At 50.9% G+C, this 22,919-nt stretch overlaps 1 protein-coding gene across 2 annotated transcripts in view; it reads left to right on the forward strand.

The window, feature by feature from the left end:
* The window catches only part of GASK1A (golgi associated kinase 1A), a 59,993-nt gene extending 37,730 nt beyond the window's left edge, over window positions 1-22,263 (forward strand). For both annotated transcript variants that reach the window (XM_030329573.1, XM_030329574.2), the window contains exons 2-5: window positions 1,443-2,714; window positions 19,126-19,248; window positions 20,996-21,099; window positions 21,772-22,263. In XM_030329573.1, the coding sequence (XP_030185433.1) occupies window positions 1,443-2,714; window positions 19,126-19,248; window positions 20,996-21,099; window positions 21,772-21,982 (1,710 nt within the window). In that variant the 3' untranslated portion in view covers window positions 21,983-22,263. The remainder of the gene's footprint in view (window positions 1-1,442; window positions 2,715-19,125; window positions 19,249-20,995; window positions 21,100-21,771) is intronic.
* Window positions 22,264-22,919: the final 656 nt, after the last annotated feature.

Genomic DNA, 22,919 nt, shown 5'->3' on the forward strand with positions numbered 1-22,919 from the left:
TGAAAGAATTCCAAATTAGAAGTACGAAAATATGCCATAAAAATTTATGACAAAACAAAGACTAAACATGTACAGCATATCAAGGAACATAAATGGACCAAACCTACCTAGTGAAAGAACACAGAGCTATTTTGGTGGAAGTGTGTGTGTATGGATGCATGTATGTGTCTATGTATATATGTGTACATATGTGGGGGTGGGGAGATACAGAGCACACAAAGTCCTCTCCTCAACCTTTAGCCTATGGTAGACCATGAAGAGGAGAGAGATTCCAGATGGACTCCAGGTTTTGATAGCCCACATTTATGAGGAAGATCTTCTCTAGGCTTTGTCTCCCTGCCCTGTGTCCCTTGACTGGAGTGGAGAGAAATCAGAAACCTGCTTTCATCTGATTTCCCCACTGCGATTAAGCCTACTGGTCCCCACTCTGTCGTGCCTCAAGCAGGGTGTTCAGCCTTGGGGCTGCATGGTCCTGGGACATAGACCTACCTGCTGGCTCACAGCAGTATAGGTACCTTGGAGTCTGGAGAAGAGGGGTGGGGCCTGAGAACTTCCCTTTCTGACAAGTTCCCAGGGATACTGATGCTACTGGTCCAGGAACAATGTGTTTAAAAATCACTGTCCCAGGGGTGCCTGGGTGACTCAGTCGGTTAAGCATCCAACTCTAGATTTCAGTTCAGGTCATGATCTCACATCTCATGAGTTTGAGTCCCGCATCAGGCTTCATGCTGACAGTGCAGAGCCTGCTTCGGATTCTCTCTCCCTCTCTCTCTCTTCTTCCCCTGCCCCCACCATGAAAATAAGTAGATAAACTGAAAAAAAAAAAAAATCACTGCCCAGAGTGTGTCCTTGCCCGCACATGTGGAGCATGTGCCAAGAAAGCCAGGGCATCCAACTTCCTTTTGAGCAGGTGGTGCAGGCAGAAGTGCCTAGGCAAGGACTTAGTCACATGGTTACACCTGGCTGCAGGAGAGGCTGGGCAATGGCGCCTGTAGTGGGGCAGTCTGTGCCCTAAAAAGGGAAAAGGGAAAAGCTTGCTTGTGGGAGACGATTAGAGGTTTACGGAGTGGGCCCTAGGATTCACATGGAGATGAAGAGAGAGGGTCCAAGCACTCAGTGGTGAGGGACGGATGTGAAAAAAAGATGCTTACGGTGCTTGGTTCTTAGTGTCATAGCGGCCCTTTATTCAAGGGGGAGGAGCCCAAGGCGGCCTGCAGGCATCAGCAAAGGCCGCCCGGGAAGGCAAGGCAAGAGCTCAGCTTTGAAGCAGGACTGCACTTGGCTGTGGTTGCCCATTCCGGCCTCGAAGACAGCTAGGTGTACTCCGCCATCTTTGCCCTCTTTGTGCCCCCAAGATGTTCGTTCACTGTCCCTGTTGTTTTGTGGGTTGGGCCAGATGTTTTCCCAGGTCTCAGACTCTCTTTTTCTATCCTGTCCCCTAGGCGTCTTGGCTCTGGAGAAAGCTGCGTGGCAAAAGGCGGCTGGTGATGGCATTCTGCCTCCTGATGACTCTGTCTGCGGTGGCTGTCACTCGCTTCCCCCCACAGCATCCTGCTACTGGCCCAGACCCTGGTCCCATGGAGCCCCAGGAGGTAACGGGTGCCCTTGGCCCCCACAGCCGGCAGGCTCTGAGCTCCAGCTGGAGGCAGCGGGCAAGAGACCTAGGGCTCTGGAGAGGCTGGGCCTTGCCTAGCCCCATGTGTGCTGGGGAGCAAGGCCACAGAGGGCCAGTGGACAGAAGCAGGAAGTCCCTGGGAGGGGACAGCAGGCGTCCAGGGAGGGTCAGGAGGGACATTACTTTGGCATCTCTAGGAGATTTGAGACTCAGTACCCGGCGTCTTGTGCTCCTGGGGGAGGATGAAGTTAGGAGTCCAGGAGCCAAAGACTTGGGTCCCCCCTGGCATGATGGTCTCATCAGAGAGGCACAGAATGAAACTGGCACCCTGGTTGGCCCCCTCACAGGACATGGCATGACGGCTTTACAGGCTTGGAAAGCTACCGCTGGACCGACCCTCCGGTCCCACCCAGCAGAAGGCAGGAATCTTCCAGGATTGACTGGTGGGCGACAAACAGGGCATCCCACACCATCTGCAGGGGCTCGTCGGTGGCCTGGCTCTGTTGGGGAGCTGCAAGGATCTGTCTGGTGTGAGGCTGAGACCCCTGGTCTGTTGCCCGGCTTGAGGACCAGTGGGCAGGCTCCCCCGTGGCTCACAGAGCATGATGTGCAAATGCTCCGGCTGTTGGCCCAGGGGGAGGTGGTGGGCAAAGCCAGGGTGCCTGGCCATGGGCAGGTGCTGCAGGTTGGCTTCTCCAATGCGGGTGCCTCTCGGGACATGTCTTCTGGGCTCAGCCATCTCTGCTCCCAGGGGCTCTGCGGCCTGATCAAGAGGCCTGGGGACCTGCTGGAGGTCCTGGCCTTCCACGTGGACCGTGTGCTGGGGCTGCACCGGAGCCTACCTGCTGTGGCCCGGAACTTCCGGAGCTCCCTGCTGCCCTACCGATACACAGATGGCAGCACAAGGCCCGTCATCTGGTGGGCGCCCGATGTGCAGCACCTGGGTGATCCAGACGATGACCAGAACTCTCTGTCCTTGGGCTGGCTCCAGTACCAGGCCTTGTTGGCACGTGGCTGCAGCTGGCCAAGCCAGGCCCCCTGCCTGGGCCTCCACCACGCCGAGTGGGCACGCCTGGCACTCTTCGACTTCCTGCTGCAGGTAGGTGGGGCTGGGCATGGTGAGGCTGGAGAGCAGCAGAAGCAGGGGATTGGGGATGAATTGAGACACTGGAGTTGCCCGCTTGAGGATGGTTGGTGACTCCCCCTCCAACCTTTGTGTTTTGACCACCACGCACCTGTTTTTGTTATTTTTCTGCTTTTGCATTTATTCATCCAGTGGTATGCTGGAACCAGCTTATGTGGGCTTACAAGAGCTGACTGCTAAAATTTTCAGGAATTTTGTGAGCTGGTTGAGAAACACAGGCATTATTAAACATTAAATTCCATCAACTAACAATATGATAAGTTATTGTTGAAAAAAAGGTAATAAATGCTCAGAACCCATTAATTCCTAATGATTTCACTGTATTTTACTACAACCTATGCTTTTTAGGTTATTTGCATTTATATAGTAAATATTGTATGATGGTGAGCTACTGCACATCTCCTGTTGACTCCATATTCGGTCATGTTGGTAGCTTGAAATTGGCCAGGGTGGGAGTATTTACACCATGGGAGTCAGCAAATCCTACAAATATGGACTCCCCACTACTTCCAAGAGCTGGTTGTTAAACATTTATCTGCACATCACTGTTGATAACGTTATATCCTTGAATCAACTAGGATTGAAGGTGGTTGCCTAGTTTAAAAAAGAAAGGAGGGGCGCCTGGGTGGCGCAGTCGGTTAAGCGTCCGACTTCAGCCAGGTCACGATCTCGCGGTCCGTGAGTTCGAGCCCCGCGTCGGGCTCTGGGCTGATGGCTCAGAGCCTGGAGCCTGTTTCCGATTCTGTGTCTCCCTCTCTCTCTGCCTCTGCCCCGTTCATGCTCTGTCTCTCTCTGTCCCAAAAATAAATAAACGTTGAAAAAAAAAATTAAAAAAGAAAGGAAGTAATGGGGAGAGGGAGAGACATAGAAAGATAAAGGGATGATACTTGGGCACTGAAAAATGAGAAAGGACTCCAACCACAAGGTCAACTGAGGTCCTTCCTCTGCCAGAAGTTAACCCTGGAGTTTCTGGGGATCCTAGGGAAGGATTGGGCAGTCAGGACACAGGAGTTAACTGGGGGACTGCAGGCATTGCCTATTTACTAACTGTAAACAGCATGGCTATTCTGGGGCCTGTGCACTGGATGTCAGCTGAGACATACGTGTGGAAATGTGTCCAGAAGGATATAAAGACAAAAAGGAAAGACAAAAAGCTCAAAATGGGTGAATATGTGTACTAGATGCAGACTGAGCCAGCCCCCGTTTCTGTAGCGATGCCTGTTGAAGAAAGACACCAACATGAGCCCTAGATTCACCTACTGGGGTGAGTGGATGAGCCACAGGACAGGATTCAGGCAGCCAGGGGATGTCATGCTGTATTTGGTCCACACAGGGTTGGTCCACAATATGTTTTCAGAAAATTCTTAGACAACATGTAATACTTTGGAGATTTCCCATAAAAATCCAGCTTCCTTTGAAACACTGGATGCTTTAGTAACATTGGGCCTCCCTTCCCATATGGCAGTAATCAGCCTGAGCTGAGTAGTCATGCCATGCTCTCCTTTTGGCCATAGGCCCTACCTCCTTATTTTCTGACATCCACCTCCTGCCCCTTCCCCTGAACCATGAATGCTGCCTGTCAGTCAGTGGATATTTGTTTCCAGTCAGTGAGCTAACTGGTCTCCTGAGGTACTTCAGGCTCCTCCAGTCTGTGTCTCTAAGCTTTGTGGAAAGAGGAGTGTGGAGCTCAGTGATCAGTATGGGCTGATAGATAGACCTGGGCTTGAACCCCTCACTCCCAGACCCCTTCCTGCTGTATGACACTGAGCAGATTACTTTGCCTCTTAGACATTCACTTTTCTTACATCTAAAATGGGACTGGATGTCCTGACCTCACTCCCTGGACCTGATCATTATAATGTGTGGTAGCTTCTAATTGCCAGCACCTGCATCTGTGGGCTTGCTCTGGGTGACATGTGACAGGCTGGGTGCTGGGGAACTAGCTGTCCAGATAGTGTGGTCAACCAACCAGGTTGGGAAGGAGGTATTTCTCAGACGTAGGACTTATAGCCTGGGGCAAACAGGGAGGACTGGTCATGCTACTTCTAGGAGCAGCCTCCGGGGACTGATGGGAGCCAGTGTATAAAGAAAGCCCTGGCTCCCTGGCTGGGATGGCTCTTCAGTGTGTGTTATAAGTGTCTCAGAGTTCCCTGCAGTGGTCATTGTTCACCCTCTCTGTCTTACTTCTCTGCTCCCTGCTTATGTTTCTGGATTAGCTCACATACACAAAAATGGTTATCGCTTGAATCCTTGTCTTGAGATCTGTCTCTGGGAGAGCCTGGCCCATGTCAGACAGTAACACTGACCTTGTGTGGTTTCTGCATGCAAGATGGTTCATGTAATACAGTGCCCGGAGGGTGGCACATGCACAATTATAAGCAGGCACTGTCCCCAACACTTTATAGGAATTAACTCATCCAATCCTCATAGCAGCCTTACAAGTGATATACATTTATTTCTATTTAAAGTTGAGAAATTAAGGTCCGAGAGGTTAAATTACTTGCCCGAGGTCATGGCTGCTGAAGTTGACACAAAGCCTAATGGTTGCCTAATGGTCTGCCTCCAGAGCTCACCTTCTTAATCACAGAGTCACTATTCAGCTGGCCATGAATGAGGCAGGAAGAGGGGACCCTTGCAGGGATGCCTTGGAGCTGTGAGACTGGAGGCGCCTCCTCGCACAGCCCCAGCCGAAGTGCACGCAGCAGTCTTCTGCTCTACACAGAGCTCCTCTGTCCATCTCCTGGAGTTGCGGTGTGGGACCCTTCCTCAGCTGCCAGGTCCTGTCGTAGGGACGGAAGTCTTGGCAGCCAAGGCACACGCTGGTTGGGTGTGTGGTCTGACGCTACCTGGCTGGCCTTGTGCCACCTCTTCCTTGGTTTGCTGAACACCAGTCAAGTCAAACACCCCTGTCTGGCTGACGCTGCCTTCCTAGAAGCCACTGGCAAGTCAGAGGGAGGCGAGGTTTCAGGATGTGGGTTTCCCAGCACGGGAACCTGAGGTGCCTCCTGACTGGGGACTGAGCACAAACTCCATGTACAGTCCACTCTGTGGTATGTTTGCTTGTTTGTTTTGTTTTATCTAATATAAACCCTTGCTTTTTTGTGTCTGTGTATCACAACATACCATCTACCCAGACACAAAATACACAAGCACTGCACACATACACATTCTTTATACTCCCCACAAATCATACCCTGTGCGTTGCAAATCCCATCTAAAACCTTGCATTAGTTAGTGATTGCTGAAATAATGCTAACAAACTTCTCTAAAATCAATGGCTTAAAACACCAGCTCTTTAATTCTTTCTCCAGGGTCTGTGGGTCAGTTGGGCTCAACCGAGCTTAGCTGTAAGCTGTGGGGGGTGGGTTCACGTCTGCCCTTGGTGTCTCATTCTGGAGTGCCGGCTGAAGGGGCACCAGTTCCCCGGGGCAAACCCTTCTCCTGGGAAATGGAAGAAACCCTAGAGTTCAACCACATTGCAAAAGCACATTTAAGGCCTCCACTAACATCACTTCCTCTAGTATTCCGTTGGTCAAAGCAAGTCAATGTCAGGGAAGGGAAGTACAATCTGCCCAGACTGGAAGGGAAAGAGGAGCAAATATTCGTTGGGCAAAAATGAAATCAGTTACACATACCCCAAACGCATACATTGTATACTTCTAAATGAACCTTATGTCCCCACATATTCCATAGCCACCCACACATGCATACCATTCACATGAACCATACACCCACATATACTCCATATGACGCCCAAACACTGCTGTGGGCAAGTGGGGCTCAATCCTCTGGAGAACTTTGAGCGAGTGTGTAGAATGTGCACCAGAGTTGTCTCACTCAAGGGCCAAAGCTGGGCTATTTACCCCCTAGCTCCCAACTGTCAGAGGTTGAGACTGCTCCTAAGGGCATTGACCTCCTAGGAGCACTAGCAGCCTGGCTCATGTGCTGGCCAGACAAACAGGATCCTTCAGCCAGAAAGGGGCTAAGGCAGACAGCCACGGCACTTACTGTAGAAAGCCATCGATATGTACAGGAATAGTGAGTGCCAGGGGGTAGGGGTGGGATACTAACAGCATCTTCTACTCCTAATGAATAAATCAAGAACATGTTTTGGAGGCCAGTATGACCAGGAGGATGCTCTCAGTTTATAAGCTGGTCTCTCTAGGAAAGATACAGTACTAATAGTGAGTAGGTACCCTCCACTGCACCCCGGGCCGTGTCATAGGAAGAAGTAGGACTAAGAGAGAGCCCACCACTTCTGAATAGATCAGTGAGAAGCTGCTTCTACTCAGGTGGACAAAGTGGGTGGGAGAGTGTGTATGTGTGTTTGGTGGGTGGGGCTCACAAAACTCTGCTTAATGTCAGGGGCCACCTGCAGCCAGAGTTGCATTCAGTCTGGTAAAAGGTAGAAAGTCCTTCTCCTCCTGGGACAGTGATGATGGAACAGCCAAGCATGGTCAGGAAAAGCTAATGACCATCACATTCACTGTAAGTCAAATTCAACCTGAGAGGAGTTGTGCCTGGGACCTAAAAGAGCCTTCTACTCAGTGGCCAGAGTCAGGGTAGGAAGTGCTGGGTTGTTGGGCACATTTCTTTTTTTTCTTTTTTAAAGGGCCTCTGTCTCACACTGTGCTTCCTCTGAGAGGGCGTGTGATTGGCTAGATGGTGGGCGAGTTGTGGAAAACTCAGACAGACTGAGAGTTGGTGATGTTGGCTCATAAAAGTCTTTCTGCAACTTCTGCTTATGAAGGGTCTTCACGTCCCCAAGAGTTGATATCCGAGAAAGCCTTGCCTGCCACCATCCTGGCCCAGGCCATCATCTTTTCTTACATGGACTAACACAACAGCTCCCTGATTTGTCTCCCTCCCTTCACTTATGTCCCCTCCAATCCAGTCTCCTTACAGAAGACCTCCCCCAGGCAGACCCCGAGTCTAGGATTCCAGTGCGGTAGTTTATCTGGGAGACGATCTCAAGAAACACCCATAGGGAGATGGGAAGTGACATGGGAGGACAGACAATCAATAAAGGGCATGATATAAAGTAGGTCACCACTGTGAGTGACTAGGGAGGGCTTAGTTCCACAGAAAATTTCTGAGAAATGGTATGAAATACATGTTCAGAATTAGCCCACCAAGAGGTGAGGGACTCAAGGCATTTATAGCCAAATATCCCATCAATCTTTGGTTGAAGGCTGCTTCTGGAGATACGGATTCCCTAGAGTCTGGAGAAAGCCCCCAGACAAAGCTATACAGCAGCTGGAATTTGGAAGGTGAGCTCTGAAGTTCATAAAGAACCGTTCAGACACAGAAAGCATGCTTCTTTTACAATCATAAATCAGATTGTGTCACACTTCCCCATTAAAATAAGGTAAGGCCTCTCACTGCCCTCGGTATCGGGTTCTTCAAGGGCCCATGTTCTTCAAGGACCCTAGCATCTGTCCCCAGTCGCATCTCTTGGCACTGAGCCGTGGTCAGTTTCTAAACACACCCAGCTCCTTCTGGTGCAGGGCTTCTTGCTTGGACTTGCTTCTGACTCTTCCTCCCCAGGTTTCAACTCTCCTGACCACCCCTTATAATTATTATTATTCTCTTTCTCTTTCATGGCATCCTGTCGATTCCCTTTCTGATTCCCAGCACAGTTTGTAAATATTTTATTTATTTGTTCATGTATTTACCATATGTCTGTGTTTTGTTCACCACCACATCAGCATCTAGCACAGAGCCAAGGTCTTGATTTGATCCTAGATAAGCACTATGAATGAATGAATGAATGAATGAATGAATGAATTAGTGATGAGTGAACTCCCAAGATCTCTGTATGATTTCCAGTCTGGGTGCTGCTGTGTTTTTCTTCCTCAAGTACCACTTCTTCCTCTATACGGAAAGGAAGCCCAAAGCTTTCTACATTTCTTATAGGGTCCAGAATAGAACCACAGAGGTAGAAAACAACATTTGCCATGATCTTGCCTTCTAGCTGTTAATGAACTTGCACTCCCAGAATAGATGACAATGTGTAACGTTGCCTGATGCCCTCGACCACTGTTCCAGCACTTGGCATGTGTTCATGCATAACAACCCTTAGAGGCAGAAAATATTCTTAGCTTCATTCTACAGATGGGGAAACTGAGGTTTAGAAGAGCTAAGGAGCTTGCCCACAGTCACAACCTGTTTCATCCAGGGCAGTCTGGCCACAGAGTGCGTGTTCTTGCCCTCTTTGCTGTACCGAACTGGCTCTAAAAAAATATTTATTGAGTCTCTTCAATATTTATTGGTCCATTTCCTTCCCAAGGAACCTGTTTTCATTTATTTGTGATCCTGTGTGCATTCTTTATTTTGAGTCCAAATCTATGTCTTCAATTCATGCGTACCCCTCTGGCTTAGTCTCCTGGGACATGAGGTATTCTGTCAGTTAGAGAGGATCCCAGAACTGTGATCACTGCCAACCGTTCAGGCTTCCAACCAGAGATGTGACATATCATAGTACCTACCATTTATGAAATGCCTACACCTGTGTGGCAATGTCTACTGCAAACCACACCCATGAGTTCATTTAAATCCTACAACAGGCCCAACAGATGGGAGCTATGTTCCTCCCCATTTCACAGATGGCACAGCCAACTATGGAGGACTGAAACACCTGCCTGGATGAAGGTGTGTAAAGGGTGACATTGAGGATCCTTACATATATTTAAAAGCAGGACCTCCATCAGGGTGAGGTATGAGGGGCAGAATTCTACGTTGGTCCCCAAGGCTCCCCACTCCACTGGCATTAACCCCTGCCCTTGAGTATGGGTGAGACCTGTGAATATGATGGAATAGCACTCCAACGACCAGGTTGCCAATCATTTATCCTTGAGTTGATCAAAAGGAACATTATCCTGGGTGGGTCTGACCTAATCAGGGGAGTCTTTCAAAGGAGATGAAGCATCTAGAGAATTTCCGAAAGTACACAGCCATGCTATGAACTGTCTGGTGGAAGGGGAGGCCTCTAGAAGGACCCTGAGATCCCTGGGACCTAGTGCTACGACCAGAAAGAATGGTTTCTGCCAACAACCTGAAGGAGCTTAGGAGATGGCCTTGAGCTACAATGTGACATGGCCCCTGGCCGACACCTGGAGTTCAGCCTGGTGAGAACCTGAGCAGAGAACCCGGCAAAAATGTGATGGACTCCTGACCCACAGAAACTGTGACATAATAATGGGTTCTTCGAAGCCACTAAGCCCCTGGTAATTTGTAATGCAGCAATGAAAAATGAATTTATGAGCCCAAGGCACATACATTTTGGGTGTAGGGCCGGTGCTGCGTGACCTGGACAGCGAGCGCCTCCCTCCGTTTCTTCAGCCTCACCCTAGTCCTGTCTCTGTCCAGATTTTTTTAACTTGTTTTTTCTTTAATTGTCTGTTCATATTCTTTGCCCCATTTTCTTTTGGATTGTTGGTCTTTTTCTTAATGATTTCAAGAGCTTTTTCTTGAGGAAGACAATTAGCCTTTTGTTTTTGTTATTTTGTAACATTTCTCTCAGGTTCAGCTGTCATAAGCTTTATTTAGAGTCTGCTGTGCAGAAATTTTAAAAAATGTATGTTGTTAAAATTATCAAGCTTTTCTTTTGTGATTTCTAGGTCAGTATATGCTTTAAAAGGCCATCCTCACTTCAGGGTTATTTTTAACTTCAGTCTTCCATGTGTTTTCATCTCTCTTTGATCCATCTGGAAGTTATTTTGGAGTAAGAGATAAGATGCAAAACAACGATTTTTTTTTTTCAGATAGCAACCCAAATGTCTCAGCACATTTGTCGAATAATCAACCTTTCCCCCCCCGCCAATCTGAAATGTTGCCTTTACCATATAGCCAATTTCCATATGTATGTAGGTCTATTTCTGGACTCTGTTCTGTTCTACTAAAGGTTCTGTCCATTTATATGCCAAAATCACAGTTCTAATTGCTGGGCTCTATATTTTGTGTGGATAACCAGTAGGGATTGCTCTTCCTCATTTCTCTTTCTTAGAATTCTCCTGATATCCTTGCAGGGTATCTACTGTCATATGAAATTTAGAGTCCGCTTGTTACTCCTCCTTCCCAAGTCCTTTTGGGATTTTATTGGGATCAAATTATATTTGTGTGGACTAATGTAGAGGGAAATTACATCTATATTAAAATATAGCGTCATTCTAGCCACGAATTGGATACTGTTGGTTCGCAACCCACTTTGGACCTTCCCGGGAGTAATCTGAAACTAGCCCGTCTATGTGGAAGGCACTGAGAGACCAAAGAAAGAGGCAGGCCACTCCAGGTTGGTAGGTGGCAGGTTTAATAAACAAAGAGACCTTACAGACAAGGCTTGTCTTGGGCAACAACAAGACAGTGGATCCCGGTGTCCACCTGCCGAATCTTAGAAGTTCATAAAGAGGCCTTACCTGGGTTCCGTCATGTATACTGTGCAGGTGTTCTCATCACCACATCACCATCTCAAGGCAATGTCCCTGGAGCAGCCTCTGGGAGCAGGAGAGGCCAGTGGAACCCACGTTCCAAAGACAGGGGAGGGGACGAGGAGCCTGTGCGTGCCCAGGTCCAGCTCTTGAGTCAACAGGCAGACGTTCAATGACGTTCCCCAGCAGATACGTCTCTCCATTTATTCATGTTCCTCAGAAGCATCTGCATGTTTCCTTTACTTTCATGTGGGGTTATTCCTGGGCATTTCATCTTCTTGTGGCCATTTGAAAATAGGATCTTTTTTTCCATCATACGTTCTGGCCGGGAGCCCCAGGTCTGCATGAAGGCTATTATTTCTGTGTATCAGTTTGGTTAGTGGCCACACGCTAACTTTGTATTGCTTCTAATGGTTGCTCAGTTTATCCTCTGGCTTTTCCAAGTATACCCGCGTTTCATCTGTAATGAATGCACTTTGTCTTCTCATTGCCTCTTACCTCATTACATTTGCTGGTGCTTCCAGGGCAATGGTGAATATTCATGGAATGATGGACATGAGTTGTTGCTACAGATCTGGGACCCTTTCTAGGGTTTCACCATTAAACATAATCCTAGTTTTCCACTAAAGATATGATGAGGAACTATTCATTATTCTTGCTTTATTAAGAATTTCTAGGGGTGCCTGGGTGGCTCAGTTGGTTGAGCGTCTGACATCGGCTCAGGTCATGATCTCTCAGTTCATGGGTTTGAGCCCCACGTCGGGCTCTGTGCTGACAGCTGGGAGCCTGGAGCCTGCTTCGGTTTCTGTCTCCATCTCTCTGCCTCTTCCCCGCTCATGCTCTGTCTCTCTCTGTCTCTCAAAGATAATTAACGTTAAAAAAATTAAAAAAGAATTTCTAGGGGCGCCTGGGTGGCTCAGTCAGTTGAGCGTCCGACTTCGGCTCAGGTCATGATGTCGCAGTTCGTGAGTTCCAGCCCTGCGTCGGGCTCTGTGCTGACAGCTCGGAGCCTGGAGACTGCTTCAAATTCTGTGTCTCCCTCTCTTTCTGCCCCTCCCCTGATCATGCTCTGTCTCTCTCTCTCAAAAGTAAATAAACATCTTAAAAGATGAATTTTTATTGTCAGGAAAGGATGCAAAATTTTATGAAATGCCTCTGAAGTATCCGTGAAAGAGATCTCACTATTTCCCTTCTGACGTATTATGTGAGGGCTTCTGTGTAAGGTGTTCTGACAGTGACTCCTCCTAGCTTTCTCAATTGGAAACGTTATTTGCTGTAAGTGGATTTATCTTTTGATGGCTGTGGTTTTTTGCATTGATGTCTTTTTAGATAAGATCTAGTTCTCCTCAGTGCATCTCCTCAAAGCCCATCAGCCAGTCTGTTAACCTGCATCTTAAGCTGGTGCCGCAACTTCTGGCCTCGGGCTTGGGGCAGATGTGGCGTCCAGATGTTCCTCCCCAGAGCCTCCAGGAAGATTGCTCTTTGTCAGGACACGTGGAGAGCACTGCAAGGTGAGTCCTTAGAGAAAAGTGGGAGCAGTGCCCATTAACCCACTCCTCTCCCACTCCGACCTCCCCAAAGAAACCTCAAGAATTCTCTAACCAGCCAGCCGGGCAGGGTGGGACCAGACCACTGGCCTCCGCGGAGAGAGATGCTGCCATCCTGTGGCAGTCGGAGCCCCAGGCAGCGAGCCTGCCCAGACAAGAGCCACCCTTTCCACCCGGAAGGACCCAAGCCTGTGACTACTCCCAGCTTGGGAGAAGGTCCATGAACAGGGGGCATGGGCCATCAGTACAGCAGGTGGCTCTTCTGGAATCCATTAGACCCAGATCAGGCACTGGCTGAGGAAACTGTCTTGGCTCAGGAGCTTGATAGGTCATTACAGGACTCTGGCCACCCTTCATACCCTATGCTGGCTCCCCCTCAGACCTGCCCTCTCCCACAGCTGGACCTGGTGTCCCTCCTTGGCAGACTGCATGTCTTGCCCCACCCGGATGTCCTGTTCAGGGGCCACAGAGCCAGGCCTCCCCCTGAAAACTTCTGGTGTTGGCATCTTGGGCGGGGAGGCAGGGTGTGATAGGCAGGCTTTAAGTCATCACAGTCCCATGCTGTCAGTCAGCCAGGCACTTCATTCACTCATTCTTTCACTCAACAAAAACCTCAACTAAATCTCTGGTTGTGCTAAGCAAGTGCTGGGTGCTGGGGATCAGACTGAATCATGTCTTCATCTTTGCCATCAAGGGACTTGGGATCTCTGGTGCCACACAGTCCCACTCACTGGTCAGAGCCAGACTGCTCGGGTTTGAGCCTAAGCACCACCACGTCCTTGCTAGGGGGTCTTAGGCATGTTACCCAGCCTCTGTGACTCAGTTTCCACATCTTTGAAATGGGGATGATAATGGTGTCTACCTCTTGGCTAGTGGGAGGGACTAAATGAGTTGTGACATGTCAAGCTCTGAGTGGCACCTGCCACAAAGTAAGGGCTTTACAACTGCTCAAGTAAAAGTGAACAAAAGCTTCAATCCACGTCATGATTGGGTGACGCTGCTAGGCTGGTCAGAAAAACCCAACTGCAAAGGTTCGTCCTTGTTTCTTGGGAACTCCTCATTATTTCAAAAGAGGGAAAAAGAATCAAATCCTGAGGGAATGTGGGAAATGGAACTTAATCTTGGCCTTGTGTGGCTGCTAGCCTGCTGCTGTTTAAACTGAATTTCTCTTCAGTGGAAAAAAAGAACCAGACGGTGTGGCAAAATAATCAAACTGGCGACTGGGCCTGGCCAGGCCCTTGCTGTTGAACATTCTAATGAGTATAGAGTTTGAGAAGCCAGGAATATTGTATGGGCCAATATTCCTTCATGGCTTCCTCTGGAAACATACACTGCCACACATCAAAATCTGCACAGAATGGCCTGGAGATGGGGTCGGAGAGGGTTTGCCAGGAGGAAGGGGGTTTGGTTGGCTGTGCCTCAGGCATATTATGAAATCCAGAGCACCTACTATGTTTCGGTCTTGCCAGCACTGCCCTGGCATTTACTCTCCCAGCCAAAGAGAAGCAAGCAGGTGGGTGTCTGTCTCACAGTCATGTCCATACTCTGGAAACTAGGCCTGCCCATAAGACGAGAGTGGCTACCCTATTGTTAGCACTTTATTTCAAACTCTGGGTCTCTGACCTGTGCCACTGGGTGAGGCTGGGGCTTCCTGGTGTGTGTGTGGGTAGGGGAACCCCTGAGATTCCTGGGGGTCTTTGGGCCTGCCGCTCCCAGGGCAGACACAACAGAAGGTTCTTCCACAACAACCACCCCCTGCTTTACATGTATTGTTACCCTACGTGAGCCTCAGGGCAGTCCCATGGGAGTATCCCCGCCCCATTTTGTTGATGAGAAAACTCAGGGGTTTCGAGGTTAAATAACTACCTCAGGTCAAATAGCTAGGGCATAGTGGAGGAGAGGGCATGATACAAGCTTCAAGTGGGTTTAAAACCAGTTGGAAGGCTGAGAGGTCTCTGGTGGCTAGCTGTAGGGCTCCTTCCTCAGCCCTGTCCCGATCAACACTTTCACTCGCAGCTGGAGTGAGGACACTGCAGCTAAAGATTTCCACACAGAGCCCTGTCGTGATTCACCTCCCACCCAGTCCTGGGCTTGGGGATCAGTGCGTCACCATCTTCCATTGACCACTACTGGTCCAGGAGTGAGCGTGTTACCTGATTTGGTCCAGTCAGGCTGAAGGGAAGGTTGCTGGAGGAGAGGTTCATTTCCCCTCTGTCTCTCTGTCTCTGTTGCTCTCATTCGTCCTCTCCCCCACCCTCTCGTTCTCTCTGGACATGTACAAGGAAACACATACCCACAGTGGCCACCTGCAGGCTTCCAAAGACTATGCTGGGCTGTTAATATTGGCGGTGGTGAGTGGAGAGCAGAAAGAAACCCGAGTCCTTACTATGTCAATAAGGAGCTGCTAAGTCTCCAGCCTGCCCTATCTTGGGACTTGCTGCCACAGATGATCCTAACTTTCCTTACAGTTGAAGGCATTTTGAATCGGGTGTTTCTGTTACTTGTGGCTGCTGTTATCCAAAGCCCAGGCAGCCAAAGCAGTGATGGTCCATGTCAGGGGTCTTGTTAATGTGCTCACTTCACGAACAGGGTGGGGGTTGTTTTCACCCTGGCCAAGCTGGACCAGGGCTTTGTGCGTTGGTCTCTAGGCTAAACTTGTCTTTTTCAGTAGTGCCTGTGGGTGTCTTTGGCCCACTGGCCCTGGAAATCCTATCTAACCTGGCCTCACACAATTGACCTCAACCTGTTGGGGGCGATGGTCTAGGTCTGACATGCAACTTCTCCATCTTGAACTGTTGCAAAACAGACAATTTTTTGGGACAGATGTTGGGACTGTTTAACACTCCCGTTTCTGGACATCTGGTTTTGTGAGGTTTACTGAACCATAGTTATTTTCTTGTTTGTGTCGAAAGAGATCAATTTTGTATTTCTTCAGAATATATGTGAGTTTTCCTACAAAGGGATATGGAAATAATCAAAGGTCCGCACACAGGACCTTTTACTGGCCGGCACTGGGCTGGGCTGGGTGGCCTGGGAGGTGGCTTCGACGAGTACTACATCCTGGAGGTGACATTGTCCCGCTTACCCCCATTTATGGGGAGGGGCGGCTGCCATGGGCAGAGGGACGCAGGATGGCGGTGCTGGCTCTGGTTGGCTGAGCAGCGAACCACAGAAGAGAGACACGGGCCATCCGGACACCACCATGCCTGCTGCTGCCTCAGTTGTTGTCGTCATGGAGGATGGTGGGCTCTGTGTCTCCTCGTTCTTCCTCTTCCTCCTTCATAGTTTTGAAAGCTGTTCTCTAGCAAGGGTAAGACCAAATTAATTAATCCCATAAAAAGTAATGATGGAGACCTCATTTGACCTCTATAACTGGCTCACTCTTCCTGATCTTCAGGGAGGCAGGGCAGGATAACACAGAGGGCTGGGCTTCAAGCCAGGCAGAACCTGGTTCAAGTCCAATCTATATTACTTTTTACATTTATGGCCTTCCTGTGTCTGGGGTCAGCGTCCCCCTGGGTAAAGTGGGATAACGGTGTCTCCCTTGCAAAGCTGCAGTGAGGAGTGAATGAGCTAGAGATGGGTGGCAGTGACAGTGGCAGTGGTCATCTGAGTGTTTTGGCTTTTTTTTAATAGGTTACTTTATTTTTTTTTTTTATGTTTGTTTGTTTAGAGACAGAGAGCTGGGGAGGGACAGAGAGAGAGAGAATCCCAAGCAGGCTCCGCGCCATCAGTATAAGGCGCAACACGGACTCCCACGGACTGTGAGATCATGACCTGAGCCAAAACCAAGAGTCAGATGCCCAACCGACTGAGCCATCCAGGCTCCCCAGTGATGTTTCGTCTGGACACCAGTTCTCCACCGCCCACTGGGTGTCCCACAATTCCATTCTGACACTATCTGCCTGGAGTAAGTGTCGTATTCCACGAGTTAAAGGGTTCAGTCCTACAAGACAGTTCCACTTCAGACGCCAGTCAGAAGTCCTGGGCTACCCACACTTCTGACCAACTGGCTATAAATCAAGGGTTCTCATGACTCCCTGCTCAGGTTTGATCATTTGCTAGAATGGCTCACAGAGCTTGGAAAAACACTTTACTTACATTTACTGGTTTATTTTAAAGGATACAAATGAACAGCCAGATGAAGAGGTATGTGGGGTGAGGCCCAGAAGGGTCCCAAGCACAGGAGCTTATGTCCCGATGGAGCTGGGGTGTGCCACCCTCCTGACACGAATGTGCTCACCGACCAGGAAGTGCTCCAAATCTCGTTGTTCAAGTGTTTATCACCCGATCTCCAGCTCTCCTATCCTTCCTGGAGGTTAGAGGTGGGACTAAAGGTCCTATCCTCTGTTCACTTGTCTTCTGGTGACCAACCCCCATTCTGAAGCTATCTGGGACTCCCCTGAGTCATCTCATTAGCATAAACTCAGGTGTGCTCAAAGGGGCTCATTATAAATCACTCAGGAAACTCCAAAGGTTTTAGGAGCTCTGTGCTAGGATCAGGGCACAGAGACCAAATACATCTCTCATTACACCACATCATCATCATCTCTGAGGGAGAGACACCATCGTTGCTTTATCAGACTAAAACCACTGCTGCCTTTGCTATAAGTCTGTGGCTGTTCTGCATCATCACCACTGCAGGGAGGAGGTGCCCTGATCCTGCCAGAGCTGAACTGTGTGCTAGAGAGGAATCACAGAAGGCTCCCGGGGACTGAGGGAGGGAGCAGGCCCTCTCTTTCTGTGGGGCCCCTCACCAGCGTGGTGCCATCTGGCTTTCTGCTTCCCTCGCCCTGACTTTCACTCACCTCCACGCTGAGTCTATCCCTTCTGTTGCCTTGGTCTGGACAGTTGCCCCAAGCAGAGTATGTTACCTGGAGCTGATTTCTAGATTCCCAGGCTGGCACCTTTCCTCTCCAGTGGTGTTGCCAGGCTTTCTAAATTAGTGTAGCCATTCTGCAGAAGGGGGCCTGAGTCTCCATGCCGCACACAAGGCTCTTTCAGGAACCGGATTACCTTTGCATCCTGAGAGTTAGCACCCGTGTGAGTCACCATCCTGATTGGGAGAGCCCAGGGGTCCCTGGGCCCTCCCTCTCCTGCGACCCTGACACCACCTGGGGATTTACAAGGACTCAAACCCCAGGTCCCACAACCCGGGAGGATCTGGTAACCTTCCTAGGATTTAGACAAATCCCAGGCAGCTGATCGTGTTTCACGTACCTCGCACGGAGGGCACGTCTCACACCCTCAGCCTCCTGCTGTTCCCTGCGTCACTTCTCTCTTCCCCTCCTCTCTCTCCTCCCCCTTCCGCAGCAACAAATGGATTTGTCCTCTTGTCCCAAGCACAGCAAGTCCTATGGAGACCTCACCTTCTGTTGTTAGCACTCATCAAGGTATTGTATCCAACCAAATTTCCTTCCCGGCAGGAAAAGGGGTGCATCTCCTCCAGCTCGCCCACCGTGTGACGCCCCCTGCTGCCCCCAACCTCACCCTGTTTGGAATCCACTTCCTGGCACATCCCAACCTTTTCCACACCACCTCCTGCTTCCACCTATCCCTTTCCTGTCTTTCTCCCTACAGCAAGACCCGCCCTCCCATCCTGAGGACTCTGCCACTTCTGTTTTGATGCCTTCTCCCTTCTGGACCCCCTCGCATTGGATGCACACAGTAGATAACATCCTCACGTAGGTCAGGGCTGGGCTGTATCCGTGTTTCTGTTTAATTCCTGACTTGCAGGCTGTAACTCCTTCCTTCTGAAGAAAGCTACTGGAAGCAGGTGCGTGGGATGTATTATTGTGCGAATTCTATGACACTCTAAAATGTCATGTGTGTCTCCATGTGTGTCTGGAGGGGCTGGGAGGCAGAACTCCTCAGAACTGTCCCCACACCATGCCTGAGGATTCCCCCTTGAGGCCTCCAGTGTACAAGGAGCCTGTAAGGGGAATGCCTTCCTCCTTCTCTGACTTTGACTCAGGCCTAACAAGGGCTGCAGCTTTTACCTCCAAAGAAAGGAGGAATCCCTGCTGTCGCATTTGCCGCGTAAGGAAAAAGTGGAGTTGTGTGTGAATTTCCCCTGGTTGACAGATGGTCAGCACTGGGAGGCCCAGTGGCCTTAGGCCAGAGTTTGGGGCAGCGACACAGATTCGGCAGTGGGGATCAGTGGAAATCCGGGCGGGGCTGAGGCGTGAGCAGACAGGCCCACGGCCAGCAGGACGAGCTGGCTGGAGGAGCAGACCAGAAGCTCCCTCCCTAGCTGGAGGCCAGCCACGAGCTGACCAGCACCAACAGCCACTGTCCCCAGCGTGAGGCCCCAGGGGTCAGGCGGCCCGCGTGCCGGGCCCGGTGGAGGCAGGCATCGAGCCACACCCCCTCAGAGGCTGGATGTCCTCATAGGTCCATGACCGCCTGGACCGCTACTGCTGCGGCTTTGAGCCCGAGCCGTCAGACCCCTGCGTGGAAGAGGGGCTCCGGGAGAAATGCCAGAACCCAGGCGAGCTGCGACTGGTCCACATCCTGGTACGTCCCCTCGTCACCCAGACTCGGCTTTTCATGTCTCCTCCTTCGGTTCATGAGCTTCGGAGATCATGTGACACGGGGGGTTCCCAATCCTATTCTTTTTAGCAGAAGCCTTTGTTTGAATTATGTTTCCAAGAGGCCATAGTATGGAAAACTGACCCAAGTGGGGCTTTGCAAATGTGGTTGAGGTGGGGATGGTGCGGGGGCTGGGTTTTCATCAACTCCACTGTCCCCTTGAGAGTCCACAGGGAACCCCTAGGGCTCCCAGAAGCAGGTGTGAGGACTGTGTGTCTAGTCAGCCACCCACATTGTGCCAGCAGCTGTGGAAACTGTGGCCTGGACCGGGGAAGGGCGTTTCCACGGGCGCATGGCTGGTCAGCAGCAGTGACAGGGCTCCCTCCTAGGGCCCAACAGCTCACAGGCCGGTGCTCGCCAGAGGAACACTGCGCTGCCTCCTGTTAAAAGTAGAGCCCAGGGTGGGAAGCGATGTGCAGAGGCCATCAGAGACAGGACTGCCATGGCAGAGCAATCTCTTCTGTCCAAGGAGCGAGGGGCCGCCCTCTGGAAGGGCTCCTCCGCCTTCTCCCCACCCAGTGAGCTGAATATCCACGAGGCCTTACTTTGGCCAGTTGCTTTTGGAGAGAGTAGCTGTCAGCACGGTGCCCTGGGCTACCTTCAGGCAGGCCACACCAGCCAGGAGGCCAGGGCTGCCTCCTGAAGCTGCTGGGTGGTAGGAATTCTCCATCTCCTGCCCTCAGAGCTCTCTCTCCTGTTCCCTGGTAAAAGGCAGTTATCCCTGGGAGAGGTAAGGCTTTTATATCCATCAGTTACCCCGGGGGGTAGCCATTTCACAGATCCCTTAGGACAGCAGTTTTCGGAGGGAAGAGTCATTGGGCTTTAAGAAATAGATGATCCCTGATGTGTGGAGAGGGGTGAGGAGGGAGAAGAGACGGAGAAGAGGAAAAGCTAGGATCCTAGAGGCAAGAGTTCATATGTTAAGCCTAGGTTAATGGAGAGGATTATGGGAAAACACCATGGAATCCTGGAGAATATATAGGAATGGGGTGTGTGCACAGGGGTGGGAGTAGGGAGTGGAAGATATGCCACGCCATGTTTTTGAAGGATTAAAGAATTCCCTTTGGCCGGTTTTAGTTTTGAAAGCGTTTAGGAGTCGCTCAACTCTTCTGCTGTGGGGCTAGAGTATGCTGCCTGGGAATGGAAGGCGTTGTGTGTTCTTGGTGATGCTCAGGGGAATGTGCAGGTGCTCAGGACGCGTGAGCATGTGTGAGCATGCACGTATGCGATGTGCCCTGAAGCCACAACCCCACTGGGTAGGCCATCTCTGCACCTGCCGGTTCTCACCCACACGCCTCACCCCTTCAGCCAGCAGAACAGGAATCAACCCCTCTGCCTTGTGGTTTCACAGGGGGCTCTGGGGCTTGGCACCACTGGTCCGGGTTGGAACTAACCAGCTGCTTCTCAGCTGTGTGACTGTGTGCAAATTACTTAACTTCTTTGTGCCCCTGATGGAGCTAACGCTAGCTCCCCTTCTAAGGCTGCTGGGAGGGTTCACTGAGATGGCAAGATTACTGCTCAGCGTGTGGGGGCCATGAGGTAGCAGGGTGGACTGTGGGACGGTCAGCTCAGGGTCCCCCCCTTCTGAGCCCCTCAACCCCGACAGAGCCCAAGGGTGCCAGCTAGGCCGCAACCTTACCCACCTCTGTCTCTGCCCATCTTCTTCCCTGAGGTCCGGAGCAGTGATCCATCCCATCTGGTCTACATCGATAACGCCGGCAACCTTCAACACCCCGAGGACAAGCTGAACTTTCGGCTGCTGGAGGGCATAGATGGGTGAGGGTCAGCGGGGTGGGACGGGGGTTCGGAGACTGAGGCTTGATGGCCTGCTGTAGACTGTGGGGCCTTAAATCACGGCTCCTATGAAGTCTGCAGTCTTTTAGACAAAGGCTATTGGATCTGAGCCTCAGGAGGGGGTGGGGAGCCCTGGGAAAGCTGAGGGGACACAGCCAGCAGGCCCTTCAACTTCTGGGTGGAGTACCCCCACCCCTAATAGCCAGAGGGCCTCCTGGCCCAGCGGAACACTGGCAGCCTGCTAGGGCCTGGGGAGGCCAGCCCTTCCCTTGCCCCAGAGGAGGAGCTAGCCTGGGCAGCCTACCTTTCCTGCCCACTCATGACAGGTAGCTCGGCCTTCTTAGAACTCTTTCTGGCATCTGCCAAGCACAGCAGGAGGCATTTCTCCTGGGGTAGCAGAGGTGACTCCCCCAGCTTCTCTGTGGGGTGGGATCCATCCTGAAGCTCTATCCCCTGCCTGCTGTCACAGCGGGTAGACGGGAGGGTTCCCTGATAACGAGACAGCAGGTGGGCCCTGGGACTTTGCAGGATGACTTTGCCAGGGTTGGCCAGCTGTGTGATTTGTAGCCATCTGGCTTCACCTGTCATGGAAATTTTCTGAGATCGCTTTTGCTTTTCCTTTCTGTTATGGGGCTCGGGGGACCTGACCTCCAGGTTTCCTGAGTCTGTCGTGAAGGTTCTTGCATCAGGGTGTCTACAGAATATGCTGCTCAAGTCACTGCAGATGGACCCAGTGTTCTGGCAAAGCCAAGGCGGGAGACTGGGACTGACACAGGTTCTCCAGACCCTGGAGCGGCGAGGACAGGTGCTGCTGGAACACATCCGGAAGCACAACCTGACACTCTTCCAGGATGAGGACTCGTGAGCTTGTGCATTGCCCAGGCAGAGCTCCTGCCTCACTGGCGGGGTGCATCACAACACCACTCGAGTGGATGAGCATCCACGCTGGTGGCCACATTCTCTTGGCCCCCCCCCCCAACTTGAAGACAAATGGGAAAAGCCAGAATGTCACAGAATGTGTCACCTGCTTGGGATGGTGAAGGTGGTTGTGGGTGTTGGGTGTTCAATCTTACCACAGTCCTTTCTGTCTTTTCAGCTCTGGCTGTTTACTCCCTTGCACCAATAAATATTTTCAAGAACATTCTATGAACCGCTCCAGATACTGTAAAATTGTGCATCCCACACGCATATAGAGAGTGGACGTGAGAGTGCCTGTGTGTGTGTGTGTGTGTGTGTGTGCACAGGTGTGTGTGAAGTTTCTGGCTGAAAACACCAAGCCAGAATCTTCAGAATCTTGTCAGTAAGCAAGGCCCCAAGCTTCCAGCAAGCGCTTTTGTGTCCTGATGTGAACAGGTCTGCTTGGCACAGATCAGCGGATGCATAAGCAGACACTGTGTGGCCCCTCCCAGCTCACTCAGTGCATGTCAACCACCCCTGGCACCGGAGGACAGGGCCCAGCTCTCTGAGCTTAGCCCACTCGGCAAGACACCATCCCTAGCCCTCCCCTCAGCACTGGCTCTTCCTCCTTCCGGAATGGTAGGGGGCGGGGGAAGCCTCCAAGCCCAGCTCTGCCCAAGTCCACAGAACTCCAGGGTTGGGCCCCATGCCCCTGGGCCATCCTCAGTTGAGAATGGCTCCAGCTCGGGGGCACAGGCCTCTCGACATGCTGTTCCTCAACACATACCCCTTCAGTCCCTAGCTTCCACCTCAGAAAGTCTTGTTAAATATATGCACCCTTAACACTCTTAATTTTTTTTTTTTATTTTGATTTTCAGAGGCCTGGATTTGAATGCAGGAGCTCT

Source organism: Lynx canadensis, chromosome C2, assembly GCF_007474595.2.
Source record: "Lynx canadensis isolate LIC74 chromosome C2, mLynCan4.pri.v2, whole genome shotgun sequence".
NCBI classification, from domain to species: domain Eukaryota; kingdom Metazoa; phylum Chordata; class Mammalia; order Carnivora; family Felidae; genus Lynx; species Lynx canadensis.